The 20,495-nt window shown below is 34.1% G+C and overlaps 1 protein-coding gene across 1 annotated transcript; it reads right to left on the reverse strand.

The window, feature by feature from the left end:
- Window positions 1-9: 9 nt before the first annotated feature.
- On the reverse strand, window positions 10-20,289 carry LOC132545403 (tectonic-2-like). The gene is made up of 15 exons (XM_060209094.1): window positions 20,025-20,289; window positions 18,269-18,389; window positions 17,796-17,902; window positions 17,069-17,205; window positions 16,154-16,256; window positions 15,580-15,701; window positions 15,143-15,227; window positions 10,883-10,936; window positions 6,923-7,071; window positions 6,381-6,533; window positions 4,757-4,857; window positions 4,028-4,159; window positions 3,430-3,616; window positions 2,167-2,319; window positions 10-1,624 (listed from the first exon to the last, which is right to left on the reverse strand). The coding sequence occupies exons 1-15, from the start codon at window positions 20,287-20,289 to the stop codon at window positions 1,382-1,384; spliced, it is 2,112 nt and encodes a 703-aa protein (XP_060065077.1). The 3' UTR covers window positions 10-1,381.
- Window positions 20,290-20,495: the final 206 nt, after the last annotated feature.

The raw sequence follows: 20,495 nt of genomic DNA on the forward strand, positions 1-20,495 counted from the left end.
TACAGGAATTCCGTTAATACTGCTATATATATATATAACAGTGGCACAAACTAAATAAAGAATCATATTACCTCGATCACTTCATCACCATTATTACAACAGTTAATAATATCAACTAAGCTTCATTCTGACGAAAATGTGCAAATCATTGTGTAGTCGTCTAGAAGTACATGGAATGTTTGTCCACTTTATCACAGAAATCTATTGGTACAGGTTATTACCTAGTCAAGGGAGACAACACAACTGTGGACAACTTGTCTTGTATAACTTGGTGTGTATGTGACAAACAGATTAAAAGTAGGTTAATATTTTTTGTATGTCTATGCTGTATAACTATAAATCATTTGTATTAAAATTTTGTGGAAAAACAGCACGCCAAAATACACCAAATATTTCATCCTCCCTAACTTCTTTGCAATAAGAGCTTGCTGCAGTTGCATAGGTAATTAAGCTGTTTGAATTTGATAATCAGGGAAGAAAATATGATATTTAAAATGTCAATAGAATTATTGAACAATATCCCACAGTGAATGAATTCACACTTTGATAGACTTTGATAGCACAGGTAGCAACATAAAAAAAACTGAGATTTTAAACTATCAAAGTCAATACATATATATACAAAACTAAACACCGACATTTTCTATGATACAATATACTCTCAAATTTACTTTCAATCCTGACTCACTCAACACTGTTATGTATAAAAATATAGTTACTCTTGACATTCATTCCCTCATACATGAAGATTTTTGTGAGTTTCTCTCGTACAGTATTAAATATCCGTCTTACAAGAGATCTTTTAAAACATTTTTATTCCGTCAATGTACACAGTCTAACATTCTTTCTTACATTCTGGTATACAGTGTTTCTAAGGAAATGCAAAGATTCAATTTTCAGTCTAATAGAACTAGCCTATGATACAACTCCAACTAAAAACTTTTAATCTTAAAAGGATTAATACAATTTTGAATAACATTCATTCACACTTATTCATACACAAATATCATACATTAATCACATTTCAATAAATATCCCTTCTCATATAAACATCTCTAGTCATCCCTTCTCCACACCAAGGCCAACAAAGAAACCGTACTTTTACTGTTTCCTCAATATCTATAAATGCTTATAATTAATCCTCTTTATGATACTGTTGATCAATATCTCCATATTTAGATAATGCTTGCTCTTTTGTTTCTATAGCAAATATAGCATCTGTACTATTGAAAAGAATTACTTAAAACAGAACATCAGAAAACATGTAATCTTGGATCTTCAAAATAAAATTTTTTGTTCTTTAAAAATTGACACGTTTACATTATCTTCCACACCAATGAGTTATTTACTAGGTAAGTGTTCAACATAAATTAAAACAATGCTATAACATAATTTTGACCAGGCACAGTAGTGTGGTCAGTAACACACTGCTGCTGACTGTCTGCTGACCAGCAGACTGAAGGAAGGGGTAGAAGAAATCATATGGCAGTTTGGCGAGGAAGATAGGTGGTTCTCCTACGTAGCCAGTGCTAGGCTTTGATACATCTATAAATGTCACTGATTGGCTGATCTCCACGGACTGGGTGAGGGCAGAGCTTCCAGGAGAACAAAACACGCCAATACACTGAAATCAAAGACCAGATTGGACCACAATTAGAGAAAAAAGTTTTATGATCTACAGAAGTCTAACTAATGTTTTCTCTTCAAAAATCAAATGATCAACTGATCAACCATGTTTACATGCATTTTAAATTAATCCCAAAAAATGCAGGTTTTCTCAGAAATTTCCATAACATTGAATTTGAGACAATAACATAGCAAAAACCTAACATTTAGAGTAAAATATTCTATCAAGTTGCCTATGAAAATGTATTTAGGAGAGTTTTGAGTCTCTGTTGAAAACGTTGACCAACCAATTCAAAACATGGTTATTTTTAAATCTGATTTTTTAATCTCTACTTTGACAAGAATTAAGGAAAGATCTAGACCCATCACCTTATTCCTAACCTTTGTTGTATGTAATATGTGATATTCTTGAATTATGTCTCAATAGAGTAGTATTTAGTACTGTACCTTGAAAAGAATTTGAATGGACAGTATTTTTTAAAATGTTCATAACAATAAAGTGGAAAATTTACTTTAGCCAGAGGATTTTTATATACTTACCCTGAATGTAACAAGCTGTGGATCTTCATAATTAAACTGAACACCAAGAATTTTCCTTTGTGGGTTGACCAGTGCTCCAATGTTTGCGTAAAGAATCTGGACATGCATGCCAGTTGTCACAGAACAGGTCGGTCCAGTCATGGAACTGATCACCTACAAAACAGATGTATTGCAAAAAACAACATGTCAGACTATTACTGAATGTGTAACATATAACAACAGTAAACTATTTCTACGTCAATGTTGTACCATCTAGTATTTGTTTAGGAGAACATGAAAGGTAAAATAACACACCAGGACCAACAAACAGTAATGCAATAATTGTATTATCATATATACAGTAACATATTTCTGGATTTATCTAAATAATAAGCCCATACTTGTATTGAGCCCTTGATATCTCTTTGCTGTTTAGTATAAATAACAAAAAATTTGATTCAATTGTTCTGTGATAAACCTGCCCTGAGGTACACACATTAAGTCAGAATGACAGCCGCCAGGGTTTAGAGCAAAATAAATTCAAGAATATACATAGTCAAGCCAGTTTTGTATAAGATATACATTGCCTAGTCAGCACTGTATAAGACATACATAGCCTAGTCAGTACTGTATAAGATATACATTGCCTAGTCAGTACTGTATAAGATATACACAGTCTAGCCAGTACTGTATAAGATATACAGTCTAGTCAGTACTGTATAAGATATACATAGTCTAGTCAGTACTGTATAAGATATACATAGTCTAGTCAGTGCTGTATAAGATATACATAGTCTAGTCAGTACTGTATATGATATACATAGTCTAGTCAGTACTGTATAAGATATACACTGCGTAGTCAGTACTGTATAAGATATACATAGTCTAGTCAGTACTGTATAAGACATACATAGTCTAGTCAGTACTGTATAAGACATACATTGTCTAGTCAGTACTGTATAAGATATACATAGTCTAGCCAGTACTGTATAAGATATATATAGTCTAGCCAGTACTGTATAAGATATACATAGTCTAGTCAGTACTGTATAAGACATACATAGTCTAGTCAGTACAGTATAAGATATACATAGTCTAGCCAGTCTAGTCAGTACTGTATATGATATACACAGTCTAGTCAGTACTGTATAAGACATACACAGTCTAGTCAGTACTGTATAAGATATACATAGTCTAGTCAGTACTGTATAAGATATACACAGTCTAGTCAGTACTGTATAAGATAGATATACATAGTCTAGCCAGTACTGTATAAGATATTACCTGTGCTGCAGTAGGTGCATTCCTGATGATAGGTACCCAATCACCAGTGACTAGAGGGTCAGAGTTACCAAATATAGCCACAGATCTGTTACCAGGGTCATAAGTTACTCCGTCTAAACCCTCCAATGCATTGATTATCTGTTGTTCAATGGCAGTACAATACTCTGTCACATTTTCATAGTTGAATCTGACAAGAAGACAAAACAAGTGTTACTTGCTTTCGAAATTTAACTTTTTAAAAAGAGAATTACTTCCCACATTTTTGCACTGCAGACCCATTGCTTTTTCATATTCTTGTTGTAAAATCCTTAAAAACAGTTATTCAAATATGTAAGCAAAACGTGATATTGATTTTTGTCTCTACTCCAGATATCGGCATGGTTTTCTACACAAAATAAGAGATACTATATTTACTGTTACATAAAATGTTTCATTTTACAAATCTTTGCCACTATTTACCCTCTCACTTGGTGGCAAATGCAACCACAGCATTAGACATTGTAACATAATACCTGGAAATACATTACATGATAGTAAAGAGAAACAAGATTCAAATTTGAATCCCCTGTGATGGTCACACAGCTGTAACCATGATTACCTTATCAGACAACCTGTCCTTACATCTTCTCCAAAGTTCACCTGAAGTCTGTTGGCTGAGCCAGTAGCACAGTCACCAGAGCCTGTTGACTTGACGAGGGTGAGGTCATATAAACTCTCCGATATGGCAAAACTTAAAGAGAAAAATATATTTTGGTATTGTATTTATTTATAGTTACAATCAAGAATGAAATGTTTTGGTCCTAGTTTGTTATGGTTTAAGTGTACAAAAAACAAGGGGGATAACTGACTGTAAACTTTGTGTTCTGCTCTCAGTTACTATTTACTTAGTTTTATTAATAAAATATTCCTTTTCTTGTCAGGCAAAAAATGCAGTGAATGAGTTTTGCATAATAAAGAAAATATGTTTTGAAGCATATTGTACATCTAAGAAGTTAAACGTAGCTTTTTACCTTGACAACACATACTTATGGTACATGTCAGAGATATGTAAAGCACAACCATTAGCTTAAATATCAATTGTTTGGTGATTTGTGACAAACTGTACAATTATATATACTGACCCTGTTATCGTGACGTTCACTCTTGTTGTATCTGTTTTAAATCATCAGAACAAGAAATTTCCTTCTTTTTTTTCTTCATACCATAGGTACTTTAGTCTCTATTAGTCTCTATCATTCTTCAGTATTTCTATCTTTAAGTAAAGATTTACCTGGAGTTGCCAGCATCTTCATGTATAAATTATTTCACTCTCTAAGTAAAGATTTACCTGGAGTTACCAGCAATGTTGTAGCGGATTCCAGCTCTCACAGGCTTTCCAAACAAGTAGCCAGGGTTTCCACTCTTTTCCACCACATTTGCCTCGGATGACTGTAACAGACAGAATGCAATCTCTGATATTAAGCAATGACCTTTACCGAAGTTAAACCTATTAGCTAAGGCATGTAAACAAAGAGTTCAAACTTGTTATTAGAAGATATGAAAAATATGACCAATGCAAGTTGAATATTTTGTATAATGAAATTTCGAGTGATATTGACATTTTCCATTTTCCAGCACACAAAAAAAAAAAAAAAAAAGAGAAAAAACCCTAGAGCCAATAAATTTGTCCACCTTTTAGCATGGCCAGGTCAAATTCATAAGGGAGCTGAGGATTTGATTGAGCAGATAGGAATGTATTTAAATATGTTCAATAGACTGGTGACGTTTGTGGCTAAACCTAACACAGATCTTAGTTTCAGCCTATTGTCACAGAACAATACTTCCAGCCATAGCTCTCTGATTGGTAAAGAAAATTCCAATCAGTTTACTACTCTACCCAGCAACAGTTGTATGCTAAAAACAATGCCACAATTTTTCAGATGAGTGTTATGCATGCATATGATCACTCTGAGGCAAAGGAGTATTATACTATAAACTTAAAAAAAAAACAAAACCCTGACAGGCTAAGGTGTTCCTGATACCGTTCAGATTAAGATTAGCATCAATTAGGAACTAGTATTGATCTGCTTTGAAAGTAATTCTCAGCCAGGACATTATGTTAGAATGCACAGGATTATGGTATTAGGACATCTATTTTAGTTGTCTTTCTAGTCAGTTACAGTAAAAGTCACAGACTAAGATATCTTAAAGAAAATCAAGATAGTAGGTAATATAGATATGATTATAATACATCTTTGCACCAAGTTTCAAGTTGATATTTGTAGAGTTGATTGAGTATAATTTTCCTTGATCACAGAGTATATTTTGTATCACACTTGAGGACAGCATCTTTTTTATGAAAATGAATAACACATTTTAATACAAATTTAGGGTTAGATACAGTAGAGCCAAACAATGAATTCAACTGCATCATACTAAGACTTGTCAGTGATGTTAGAGTTCTAAATTTTGAAGCCTAGGAGGCGAGAAAAATTCAAAGTGATTTAAAGAAAACAAAAAATTTAGATGTGGATGTGCACAAGCCCTATATTTCAATAAATTCCATAATTTTCATAGATCAGATAATTTTAGAACAACAGGAAGTATATGTATATTCTAGATCATACCACTATTCAAATGAATTGAAATGAACACAGAGAATGAAAGTGATGGTAACCCCTGGAGTATTGAGGATGATGACCTGCATGCTACGTTTGAATTCATTTGAATAGTGGTACAGTTCAGAATTTGCAGTGTCAGGTACGTCTGGATTTGATAGGAAAGTGATTATGCTTTACTTATCAAAAATGTTCCAATTTCATATTTATGTACATTTTTTTCCCAATTTCATACCATTACATCCAGAAAGCAGAAAAGATGGGCATCTTTGTGCCAGTTTTCATCAGTATATATAAAAGATGTTTTTATCTTTTGTTGAAATATTTCAACAAGTAGCCTACTATCATACTTACTCCTACAAATTTAGTGCTGTATTTCTGAGTGATTGGTAGACTGGTCTGGTCAATATTTCCCAGAGTCAATTTAACCCTGGCAGAGGTCACGACCTGCTGTACGTCTATCAGGAATTCAGGTATATCACTTCCATAACCAAGAATATACTCCACCTGGAAACAAATTGATGCAAGATCCGACATGATCATTGAATGAATAAAATAAAATCTTCAGTTAAAAATTTTGGCATCCTTACATTTAACTGCCACAGACTAAAATGTTTATAAATGTTTCTGATGTTGAGAGTAACACCAGATATATGTGTATTATTTATCTTTCAATAATAAATCCTCACATCTAGCCAGCCAACAAAGAACCAACTCAATGGTGACACTTGGGTATGTTGTGTTTGAAAATTACACTTAATTAAATCTTTTTAAAAAAATGACACATATTCTTTTGGAAGCCTGAATCTGGTTAAACCATGGGAAACTTTTCAAACAATCTTTCATAATTTTAACCTTATTAAATGTTTTTCTAACTATATTTGCAGAAAACATACCCCGAGTACGACATTACTACAGGTGTTGCTGGTAAAGGTTGGGTCGACTGGACTGTTGGTAGGACATGTTAAAGCTTGGCCGTTCACATCCTGACACGTCACGGAGTCTACTGTTATTGGAACTGTGTATGTGTTGTTGTACAGGTCCACTGTTATCAAGGAGAAAACAAATTGTTTAAACCTCCATCACAACAATGAAAAACTTTCACCATTATTAACTTTGAAGGAAGCACAAAAAATTACAAGGACAAAGTTGGGACTTTAAAGAATATTTTTCAACTGTCTTGTGAAAAAATTCAATGATGAATATCTGAAAAACAACAGTTTTTTTTCCAACAACTGACAAGTTAAGTCCAAGTTATATCTCACCCACTAATTGCCAGACATATTTTCATGGTACATGGATATCAATGAAAAGGTGCTTATATACTAGAAAATAAATCATTCAAATAATTGAAAAAGAGGTAATTTTAATAAATGATATGACACATTACAACTGTGACAACTGTTAGGAGTGAAAAGAATGAAGACAAAGAATTTGTTTATAGCAAAATCTAATAAGGATATAAGTTAACCGATTTATTCACACGACAAACAGATAGTTTACTACACTACAGGTAAAAGCATCATTTGGAGCAGTTGTATGTAACTCATCATTGTAACCCATGTTGTACAACTACCAGTATCTACCATGACAAAAGGAACACATACTCCCTAGCACGGGTGGTTTTACTTTGCTATACACTTCTACAAACTATGACACTACATTTAAGTAAACAATAGGCTGATAGGCCTTCATGGTCACCTGAGTTGAATTTTTGTTTTTTAACAAATGTCAAAAGCTTAAACTTAACAAAACTTATCCAATATCTAACATATAGATTAAAGCCTGTACAGCATTGCTTGTAGCAAGTGTGGATTTAAAGAACACTGTAGAAATTTGAACAAATCCAATTTTTAGAGCTAAATTTGAAATTCCTACGAGGAAATTTCAACTTGTTTTTTTTAATTGTAACAGAAAATGAATACTAATACTCAAACGTTTGACCCCTGTGACCTTGAAAGTGGGTCAAGGTTATTCTTTTAAACAAACTTGGTAGACCTTCATCCCAATAGGCTACAGGCCCATTCTCAGACCTCTTAGCCTTTTGGTTATTAAAAAGAAGTCAGTTGAAGATAAAAGATATTTCACCCCGTGACCTTGAATGTCAGTCAAGGTAATAAAACAAACTTGGTATCCCTTCATCCCAGCATGCTACAGGCCCAATATTAGTACATTGGGCCTTTTGGTCATTGAAAAGAAGGTCAAAAATGTAAATGGTTTATGACGGATGATGCATGATGCACGACTGACAAAAGATGATTTCATTAGGTCATTTGAAACTTTGTCTCAGGTGACCTAAAAAAAGTTGGACAAGCAGGTTATGATTACAGCTGCAATCAGATTACAAATTATAAATCTACTTAAGATGACCAAATTACAATTTGGTAATAGGTACACAATTTGTTCACAACAGTCTGGTTACATGTAATGCGTTGGGTTATAGCAGTCTGGTTACAGGTACAGATTTGGGTTATAGCAATCTGGTTACAGGTACAGATTTGGGTTATAGCAATCTGGTTACAGGTACAGATTTGGGTTATAGCAATCTGGTTACAGGTACAGATTTGGGTTATAGCAGTCTGGTTACAGGTACAGATTTGGGTTATAGCAATCTGGTTACAGGTACAGATTTGGGTTATAGCAATCTGGTTACAGGTACAGATTTGGGTTATAGCAGTCTGGTTACAGGTACAGATTTGGGTTATAGCAATCTGGTTACAGGTACAGATTTGGGTTATAGCAGTCGGGTTACAGGCACAGATTTGGGTTATAGCAATCTGGTTACAGGTACATATTTGGGTTATAGCAATCTGGTTACAGGTACAGATTTGGGTTATAGCAGTCTGGTTACAGGTACTGATTTGGGTTATAGCAGTCTGGTTACAGGTACTGATTTGGGTTATAGCAATCTGGTTACAGGTACAGATTTGGGTTATAGCAGTCTGGTTACAGGTACAGATTTGGGTTATAGCAGTCTGGTTACAGGTACAGATTTGGGTTATAGCAGTCTGGTTACAGGCACAGATTTGGGTTATAGCAGTCTGGTTACAGGTACAGATTTGGGTTATAGCAGTCTGGTTACAGGTACAGATTTGGGTTATAATAGTCTGGTTACAGGTACAGATTTGGGTTATAGCAATCTGGTTACAGGTACAGATTTGGGTTATACAGATTTGGGTTATAGCAATCTGGTTACAGGTACAGATTTGGGTTATAGCAGTCTGGTTACAGGTACTGATTTGGGTAATAGCAATCTGGTTACAGGTACAGATTTGGGTAATAGCAATCTGGTTACAGGTACAGATTTGGGTTATAGCAGTCTGGTTACATGTAATGCGTTGGGTTATAGCAATCTGGTTACAGGTACAGATTTGGGTTATAGCAATCTGGTTACAGGTACAGATTTGGGTTATAGCAATCTGGTTACAGGTACTGATTTGCATTATAGCAGTCTGGTTACAGGTACAGATTTGGGTTATAGCAATCTGGTTACAGGTACAGTTACATATTTGGGTTATAGCAGTCTGGTTACAGGTACAGATTTGGGTTATAGCAATCTGGTTACAGGTACAGATTTGGGTTATAGCAATCTGGTTACAGGTACAGATTTGGGTTATAGCAGTCTGGTTACAGGCACATATTTGGGTTATAGCAATCTGGTTACAGGTACAGATTTGGGTTATAGCAATCTGGTTACAGGTACAGATTTGGGTTATAGCAGTCTGGTTACAGGTACAGATTTGGGTTATAGCAATCTGGTTACAGGTACTGATTTGGGTTTTAGCAATCTGGTTACAGGTACAGATTTGGGTTATAGCAATCTGGTTACAGGTACAGATTTGGGTTATAGCAATCTGGTTACAGGTACTGATTTGGGTTATAGCAGTCTGGTTACAGGCACATATTTGGGTTATAGCAGTCTGGTTACAGGTACAGATTTGGGTTATAGCAATCTGGTTACAGGTACTGATTTGGGTTTTAGCAATCTGGTTACAGGTACAGATTTGGGTTATAGCAATCTGGTTACAGGTACAGATTTGGGTTATAGCAGTCTGGTTACAGGTACAGATTTGGGTTATAGCAGTCTGGTTACAGGTACAGATTTGGGTTATAGCAATCTGGTTACAGGTACTGATTTGGGTTATAGCAATCTGGTTACAGGCACATATTTGGGTTATAGCAGTCTGGTTACAGGTACAGATTTGGGTTATAGCAATCTGGTTACAGGTACTGATTTGGGTTTTAGCAATCTGGTTACAGGTACAGATTTGGGTTATAGCAGTCTGGTTACATGTAATACGTTGGGTTATAGCAATCTGGTTACAGGTACTGATTTGGGTTATAGCAGTCTGGTTACAGGTACAGATTTGGGTTATAGCAATCTGGTTACAGGTACTGATTTGGGTTTTAGCAATCTGGTTACAGGTACTGATTTGGGTTATAGCAATCTGGTTACAGGTACTGATTTGGGTTATAGCAATCTGGTTACAGGTACAGATTTGGGTTATAGCAATCTGGTTACAGGTACAGATTTGGGTTATAGCAGTCTGGTTACAGGTACTGATTTGGGTTATAGCAGTCTGGTTACAGGTACTGATTTGGGTTATAGCAATCTGGTTACAGGTACAGATTTGGGTTATAGCAGTCTGTTACAGGTACAGATTTGGGTTATATCACAGGTACTGATTTGGGTTATAGCAATCTGGTTACAGGTACAGATTTGGGTTATAGCAGTCTGGTTACAGGTACAGATTTGGGTTACAGCAGTCGGGTTACAGGCACAGATTTGGGTTATAGCAATAATATCAAATTAATGAGTCCGTGTTTCTTTGGATTAAGACAACCTGGTTACAAACCTGGGATAAGTACTATTGGTGTAGTAGGGACAGAGGGAGTCGTGGTGGTATTGTCTGTGGAGACAAGGTGTAGAAAGTTAGGTCCATTAATATACAAGTGAATATATAAACTTTTCATTATAAGTATGTCAGATATGTACATATAAACACAGTGCTACAGATTGAAAATCTTAAGAAAATGTTATACCAAACCACCACTGATGCAGTTTATATCAATATTAAATACAACTGATTGTGCAAATGTACAGTCACTACTAAACATACAAAACAAACAACAAACTTATCATCATCTGAAATTTGAAAATAATCCCATTACCTCATATGATAATACATGTACTGAGTAGAAATAATGAGAAATATCAAATTCATCCATTGAGAGATGTACATTGTTGAAATTCTAAAGCACACAAAAAGTGCAACTTATTTTTGGCAATTAAAACTATGCAAGAACTTATAATACATACAAAATAAAGAAATTGATAACAGTAAGTTTCTAGCAGTGCAAAAAAGAACAAAGTGCAAAATAAAGCTGATTAGCAAGAACAACTGAACACAATATTATGATTATAAAGCATGTTTAACTTCCTCATAATGATAGAGAAGCTTTAAAGAATAAAAAATGCAAGATTTATTTCTCAATTTAACAACTTATATAATTTGTCTTTCTTAAGAATCAATATCACAAACATTGTCAGTTCTACATTTACTTTATCAAAATTTTGTTATTCCCAAAATAAGAATATAGGTTAAAGAAATGAAAATCTGAGAGAATTTGACATTGGTGTAACACCCCCCTCCCACTGAAAAACACTCATGTTCAACGAAAAACATTACATATACATTCTTGTCAGATTGTTTGAGAACTACAATATATTAGGGAATTAGCTGAGAATTCTTTAGAACAAAGAGACAGATTTGCACAGGATGTTTATATAGTCAAGCTCTTTGAACACCTGAAACACAATGCAGAAGGAATCAGCAGAGAAACTAGTCTGGCAACACATATATCTGGAATGAATGAATTACTATAGAACCAACCTGTGGAGTTCGAAGGGGAAGTAACTGTGCTGTTATCTAAAGGATGAAAATAATGATCCAAATCAAATGTTACTTAATATTCTATAAAATTTTCTGACATTTAACATAAAAAATCTAGTACATCAGAAATGACACCTACAACAGAAACACACAATGAATATTCAGTAGAGATTCTGTTGAATCAGGTAATTACCAGCAAAATTTCATTAAAAATTGAGGAATGGTTTCTGAGGAGAAGTTAGAACTGAATTTATTTGCACTAAGTGTATTGACAAGAAAAGACAAGTCAAGAAAGTGACATCATTGAAAACCCAGATAAGAAAGTCATTGCTTATGCACAAAATTCCACAGGAGTCACAACAGATCACACGAGAAACTCAGGGGGCCTCAAATGCTGCTGAAATAGAAAACGTCATTACTCCTGGTAATATGAAATTCCAAAACTTGTTGTTATGAAATATCATTGTTTTACATGAATGATATATTTTATACATGATGATGTACAAACAAGATATTTTCTTGCTCATTAATCTGTCTACAGATTCCTGGTATACTTTACAAAGGATAATGATATCTATTTAAATAAAAATGTTCCGAAATCTCATTTTCCCAAAAATTGTCAAGTGATGAAGCACTACAGCATTCCATTTTGAATTTAACAGGAATTACTGTTTATTGTTTATAACTTCAGATGGAAAAACACTTTTTAAACTATAAACCACTTATTTTAAGATATCTCTCTAAAACCTGGAAATAATAATTTACAATCTTTTATCACTAATCTCAATATATGAACATGATGTAAGATATGAACTTGAAACATGAACAACTTTGGAATGGTTGTTTGGGCGTGACATATTTTTCGATGGTCTTATATTTGACAAATGTGCAAATATCAACTAAAAGAAATTAATAAGCTAATGGAATTGTAATTTTGTCCGAGGAGTAACAAAATTTAATGACTACTATAAATTAAACTACATCCTAGAGTGTTAAATTTGTTCTTTTGTATTCTGAAGTCTTAAAAAATCCTGTATCCTGGAACTGGAAAATAACACAAAATGAAAATATAATAAATTTATCAAGCTATACTCCCATTTCCAGTCATGAGTCCATCTCATTATATTGCTGTTCAAAATAATCAACAATCAATAGCATGTCCTGTAATAAGCCCACTCACTGAGTAAGAATTATCAGCACAATGGGTTTACTGCAGGATAAATATTGTTAACATATTGTAATAAATCTACAGGTAGTACAAATTATATGCATGTACTAGAATAATTTATAACAATAAAACCACATACGTGTATATCAAAGCTGACTTTTAGATATGTATGTATTCACTGTAACTTTAGCAGATCTGAATTGAAAGATTTTTCAAAACACTGTTTATTTGGAATTTTATGTAATAGCAATAGATAAGTTACATGAAAACAGTCATAAGATGACTGAGCTACTCTTGGGCTAATACACTGAAATGTCATCACCTGGACACAGCAGCATACAATTCCACCATGTGATGATATACTGACTGTGATCTAACCCCTTCTTCTTGTAAATATTAATGAGTTTTACTTGATATTAGAGTAATATGACTTAGGTCTCATCTTGATACGGGCTCCTATTTTATATACTTCATTCTGCTATGTCAAGATTCTATTCTTGAATTAGCCGTGAGCAATTAATGAAATGGGAGTCAGATCAAGTAACAATTTTAATCAGTTTCAATGTTGTAACATTTAGACCATCGTAATCAAACATGTGGTGAAGGATTAGTAAACACACAGTGAAAGTCATGACAAAGTGCAAGGAAAAAGGACTGAAGACAGAAAATAGACTTTGTTAACATAGATAGTGAAGATGTGGTAACGATTTTCTAAGCATTTAATATTAAGACAATTGTTTCAAATACACTAATTTTGTATTCAACAAATATCAAAACTATCCACTCAGTAAATGATAGACGCTGTTCTTGACTGGGAAATACTGTCTACAACTAGGCGCCTGTGTCCATGGTCGTTTAACATTAATCCTTTCACCTTATAGGAAGAGGGCAAATTAAAAAATTAAACAAAAAACATGTTTTACAGCAAAACATTAAATACATGGAGTATAAAAATATTTTTTGCTAAAAAGTTTCCTTATATACAGTAGTAGTAATACTGTGCAGTGTGTTAAAGAAATAAAGACACCCACAACACCAGGAGTGGAGGAGATTTATCATAATAGTGTAGTGTGTAAAGAAATACATGGTAGTGAGTCGAGCAGAGAAGGACTGTGTAAAGAGACTACGGATGTCAGCCATCCTGTACCTGTTGTTACTACAGTTGGAACTGTGGTCACCACTGCTGGGGTTGTAGTGTTTGAAACAGTTGTTGTAGCATTGATGTCAGTGGTGACTACGGGAACTGTAAAAATCCAAACTACTTACAACAACACACAACAAATTTGAATGGCAGATGAAAATATACTACTCACAGAGAAAACAATTCATCTACTGTAAAGTGTGGGAATACATATCAATTACAAATATAGACACTTATATCATAAACTAGTGACATGCAAAGTAAAAATCATCAAAATTAAACAGCATTACATACACAGACAAAGCAACATCATGATAAAAGGTCAACACAACAAGCATGCAATATCATTTGGCAAGTTTTAGATAAGCATATTCGCCATCACAACACATTCAATAGCAATTCATTTTATGTGTTTGATCCCTTGCAACTTAAAAACTTTTCAATGGTACAGTCCTGTAGTTAAAGAGAAAGTTTCTTTCACACAAAAGAAAGAAAAAACAAAGAAACGACAAGAACAACAACAAACAACAACATATCACTACTTTCTAATGCACCTGTCTGAGGATTCTCTCCAAATGAAGTCATCAAATTTCCACGTCCATTATCATTTCTTTATAATGAAGACCCTTTTTTCACTTGTTCAGAAGTGGTGATATGGCATTTTTTATCTTGCAATTTCAAAATGTTTCATTTCAACTGTAAATTGATGTTTACGAGAAAAAAAAATCTATACCGGTATATCCTATTTTTCATTGTAACTGTGTTTCTGAGAAATGAGAACTTCATTGATAAATCTGTGATTGGTATTGATATAGTTATCAACTTCAATTCTTTATCGGTGACAATAATGAATCAAATCAAAAAATAAGGTATTAGAGAACAGCTGAACAGCCATACTAGACCAGAGACTGACCTGTGGTGGTGGGTGGAGCAGCAGTAGTAAATGCTGGGTTGGTCACTCCTGTCTGGTTTACAATCCAGTTGAACAGGTATGGTGTCTACAATGGAATTTCACACAAATATTAAATATGCACAGGCATAACACCTTCCTAATAATTAATGGCATAATATCACTAACTAGTCAACACATCCTCTTTTAATAATTCCATTGTTATAATTTGACCACCACTCTGTAATTGTTGATTTTTCATAAAAATTCTTTCACTCCTACAGAAGTCATTGGTAAATATTTGCTGGTCCCCCCTCCATTTCAACCTGCTTTTCTTTTATACTTTTATATACAGAGTTCCTTTGCTTGTATATATCATCTCACACTTTATCTTCTAAAGAAACATTCCTTAACAACTCTATCCATTACTTAAGTACAGAACATAGAAGCAGTTGACTCACAGCGACAACTTTGATCCCAGAATAATAGGAGGAAGCCTTCCATTGGATTGTGTTAACACAAGTAGTGGCATCCAATGTGTACACATTTCGTACACACTCAGACGACTCATCTTCCAGGAATGCTGCAATAGCCAATGTAGCTAGCATTATGATTCATCACTTGACTCTGCTAATCAGCAATCAGGTAAATGGCTTGTTCTCATGTTAAAGTCTGGATATTTTTTGCTTTTATAGAATGGCATTCTGACTGTGCCTAGAGGATACATTAGTGAGGTTTGTTTACCATGTCGAAATCTTTCAGCTTCTAGCACATACATTTTATATAAGGAGTTATAATGAGGTTTTTTTTTTTATAAATTTCATATTATCAGTAACCATTAACAATTAACCAAGACCAATAAATTGATTTTTTTTTTAAATACAAGCATTATTTGACTATACTGGTGTGCTTTTCACCTCTGAATCAGTTGTGTAATGTTATTTAGTTATGCTAGTGTTATAATAGGCACATCAAACATTTGTAATATAGCCATGTTACAATGTGGAATGGGCAAGTAAAGAATCTTATAATTACCAGCTGGATTACTATCTGAACAAAACGTAGATCCAACAGTCTTAGGTACACCTAAGTAGCCCCTGGCTAGATTTTGATAGATAACAAACACTGGATCTCCACTCTGAAACATATATAGAAAAATATACATTAAATGTTAATAACCCAAATATTGTATAACTTAAAACCCTATAAAGTTTTCATGACAATTTTTTCTAAGTTTCACATTTCCCCTTGGATGTTTTGAATGAAAAGTTGGATTTTCTGTAATTCATCTTTTGTTTAAGGACAAGAATTGATTTAATGTGATATCTTATACATGAATTCATACAAAATTTATAACTCCACTTAAAATGTTTTAGATGGCATATGTAGTCCTTAAAATAAATCTGGTTTTGGGTATTTGAAGCATATCAAAAGTTTCTGAACTTGTAGGCCTTGAAGTTGTTTGTGAGTGAGGTGACAGTCACTACAGTTTAGTCCCGAGTCTAAGGAGAATGAGGTGATAGTCACTACAGTATATACCTGAGTCGTAGGAGAGTGAGGTGATAGTCACTTCAGTATAGTCCTGAGTCTAAGGAGAGTGAGGTGATAGTCACTACAGTATAGTCCTGAGTCTAAGGAGAGTGAGGTGATGGTCACTACAGTATAGTCCTGAGTCTAAGGAGAGTGAGGTGATAGTCACTACAGTATAGTCCTGAGTCTAAGGAGAGTGAGGTGATAGTCACTACAGTATTGAAGGTTTCCTACCATGTGCATTGTGAAAGTTACACAAAAAGTCAAGCAAAGTGATACATTTATGTCAATTAACTTTTACTGTTATTTACGAACTGCAACCACAACACAATCCTCTAGAAACAACAGAACAGAATGTTTTGTATCGTTGAAAAATAATGAAATTAATCAACTAAAAGAAAATAAACAATGACTTGTCACCTTGTACTCATTGGCATATAGAGTTTTGTCTACAGCCCCAGGCTGGTAGTTGGTGCCAGCAAATCGATACAAGTAATTATCAAATGTAGCTTCATCAGACACAAGGTCAGGATTGGCATAATAATTTCTCTGTACATCTGAAAAAAGGAAACAAATAATTCTATCACAATTTCTAGTCATGTGATGAATTTGTTTCAAGATGATTTTTGTAAATTGAAATTACTATGTTGAAAGTTAAGGAATTAATTACCTGGCTAATTTAAGAATTAGAAGACAGGTATTTTTTCTATATGATATAGGTAGATTTACAAATGGTCAAAATGATTTACAAAATCTATTGTGGATTAAGATTCTTTATTCTACCATCAACAGGATATGTTTCCATGGATTAACCCTTACAGTACTTCCTGATCAATTGTCATCCTGCCTTTAACAATAACAGTCAAGAGAATGACAACCACAAAAACATGGCCTAAGACATGGGGTGTTACAGTAAGTAGTATCAATCTTCAGAAAACATTAAAAGACATTACTTATGGTAAAAATGAGTTTCCATGAGCATATATAACACCAAATATATAGCAAAGTACTTTAATAATGCTTCACTCCAGCTCCATCACGCAGTACAATTAAGGTATTAACAGTTGAGCCAGTCTCTACTAACATACTTCCAGCAAGTGGTTCAACATTTTTTCTTTCTTAGATAGTTTCTCTGGCAATAACTTACTGTTGTCAAAGAAGACACAAAACAGTCCATCCTGTGTGTATTCCTTGGTGTACTGTGTGTTATCTAGCAGCAACAGCTCTGACTGGACACACAAGCGGTCATCAACACTAAGTAAAAATAAAAAGCATTACAGTTTCTACTGATGCTTGTTTTGTAGCACATTTAAAAAAGTCATCAAAAATGGTTAAAAACACAGTATAACAGAACAGCAGTATCTGCTGCAAAATTTAATAAAATCATATATTAAACTCAAGATTAAATCTGGTCAAATTCATCAAAGCCACAATATCCTGGCTGGAACTGATGTGTTTTGAATAAAGCAATCTTATTTTTATAATGGCTGACTTTTTTTCACCCAAGACTTTGTTAGCAATCTATTTTTGTTTGATGGCAATAAGCACCTTGAAGACAGTTTCAGAAAAAGCATGAAATGAAAAAAAAATGTTTGGTCAATTAAACAGTAAGACACATACTTGACAGAAGTAGGTATACAAGAAGAAAATGCTCCAATGTCATTCGCTGTACAATCAGGATCACAACAGCACCTCACATCACAAGCATTGGCTGTCAGGTCACATGGACAAGGTCCTATATCTGTGGAAATTGAAAATAACTATGTCTTAATTGTTTGGGAATACTGAATTTGTGAATAGATTATGATTTATCTTGAACAATTTCAAAAATAATTGGAAGTCCTGTCCATCAATAAGATGAATGGAAAAACAATACTTTCTGTGATATGATTTAATATCATAACCAAACTTGAAAATTTTGCAGAATTGATCAACTTGATCAATATCATTGGAGATTCATGTTTTTTTACTGATACCCTGACATTAAATGTCCTATAAAATGAACAAAATATTCAGTAGGTAATACTATCTGTCATTTGCCATAAAATAAATAGTTTTTATTTGATATAAGAATAAGCAAGAAGCTAGCTAAAGCAGAGACGGTCATGTTTGTTGACGGTGCAATCTAAGTGCTGGAGCTGGAACCTGGACATGTTTTCCAATTTCTATTTCTTTGACATCCACTGAATGAGTCATTTTTAACAATATTTTGAAAAGCATTTACAGTTTTTTTTCTGAAAAGGTTTTCCTATTAATTTGTTAATCAAATTAAAAAAATGAACATATTTCTTTATTGTTCACATATAGTTGTGTAAATAATTTGGGGCTAGCAGGATATTGTTTCAGGGTAGTAGATTCAACAGGCTACTAGTCCTTGGCTAGTGCACTGAAAACATTTTAATCACCAATGCCCCAGCGTCATTTTATAAGAACCAACATCTATTCAGTGTGGACAGTATGCAGGGTGCTCTTTAAAGGTAGATTAAAATCAAGGTAAAAGAAAGAGCAAACCAATAATTGTGCCCTGATGATGTCTACCAGGCAGAAACATATCAGCAGTCATATTTTCCAAAGGTGGCCCCAGGAATAGCTGCTCTTGCTTTTACCTTAATTTTACTGTTGTTATAGTTCATGGTGATCATCATCATTGTAAGCATCACAGTACTTCTGTTGACACATCTTCTAATACACTTGGTCACATATGCTTGCACTGATTATATGAGTATATCAATTAATAAATTGTAACACTTAGTTGTGAACATGTGGTCTACTCCTTACCAATGTTAATTAGTCTGGACTTAAAGGTATTGGTTGCTGGAAAATTCATGAAATGAATGAGAAGGCTGTTCCAGGTATTTACAACTTGATTTCTAAAGGCATGGCCCCTGATACTTGTGCTAAATCTGTTTTTGACTAATTTCTTATCATTGTCTCTAGTTACTCTTAGATGGGTCTTATATTACATTGTGGACATGGTATTTATTGTTCAGGAATTTGTAAACTTGTTGCATATCAACTGTAGGCTTTGATATTTTTGTGATGGCAGCCCTAGTTTCTTTCACCTAGATTGTAATGGTATATCCCTTAGACTAGGTACTAGTTATGTGGCTTTTCCAAAGACACCTCGAATTTTTTTAAACATATGAAACAACTTGTAGCTGTCATTTCTAAATAGGGGCAAACTAAGTATTCCAACCGGACGGGATCGTAGTTGTTACCTTAAATTTGGCTTAATGCAAGATTGTTACCCATCCGGCATCTGCGTGTGTTGCCAACCTGTTTACATCACATGATCACATCCCCCTTCCCCAAACACACACACAAATGAAGCACACATATACCTTCACTGATGTAGGCATCACACAAATGAGCTTACCAGAGTTGATTGCGACAGGAGACGGAGGCTGAGTAGGCAAGGCTGTTGTGGTAGTAGTCGGTGTTGTAGTCGTCGGCGTTGTAGTTGTCGTTGGAGTTGTTGTCGTTGTTGTAGGTGGTGTTGTTGTTGTATTATCCGCCACCGATGTTGTATTTGGAACTGTTGTAGTAGAAGATTGGGTGAAACCAACACACAAAAATAATAAAAACAACAAAATGTAAAATCGACAGCAAGCTCGCGCTTGCATTTTTGCCTTTGCCGCCATGATGTATACAAATGAAGGATGATGGGAAATAATTTGCAGAGTTATATCAAATAATTTATGTTACTTGTAGGGAATTTATTTCAATAAATTTGATAGTTTTAGAGATTACTTTCCTTTGAAGTATAAATTATATATTGCAATGGATGCTGAATAAAAACAAAACTCTGCAACGGAAATTGCCGATAGCTTCCGATTGCATACAGCGC

Source organism: Ylistrum balloti, unplaced genomic scaffold (genome assembly GCF_031769215.1).
Source record: "Ylistrum balloti isolate Yb309-2 unplaced genomic scaffold, AGI_CSIRO_Ybal_v1 Utg369846, whole genome shotgun sequence".
Classification (NCBI taxonomy): Eukaryota; Metazoa; Mollusca; class Bivalvia; order Pectinida; family Pectinidae; genus Ylistrum; species Ylistrum balloti.

Excerpts from the sequence above, each read along its gene's own strand:
- LOC132545403 (XM_060209094.1), bottom strand. The coding sequence starts at position 20,289 with ATGGCGGCAAAGGCAAAAATGCAAGCGCGAGCTTGCTGTCGATTTTAC. Across the intron at positions 10,937-15,142 it reads TGCTCCACCCACCACCACAG|ACAATACCACCACGACTCCC; the intron begins GTCAGTCTCTGG and ends TTGTCTCCACAG. Across the intron at positions 3,617-4,027 it reads AGGACAGGTTGTCTGATAAG|ATTCAACTATGAAAATGTGA; the intron begins GTAATCATGGTT and ends TCTTCTTGTCAG.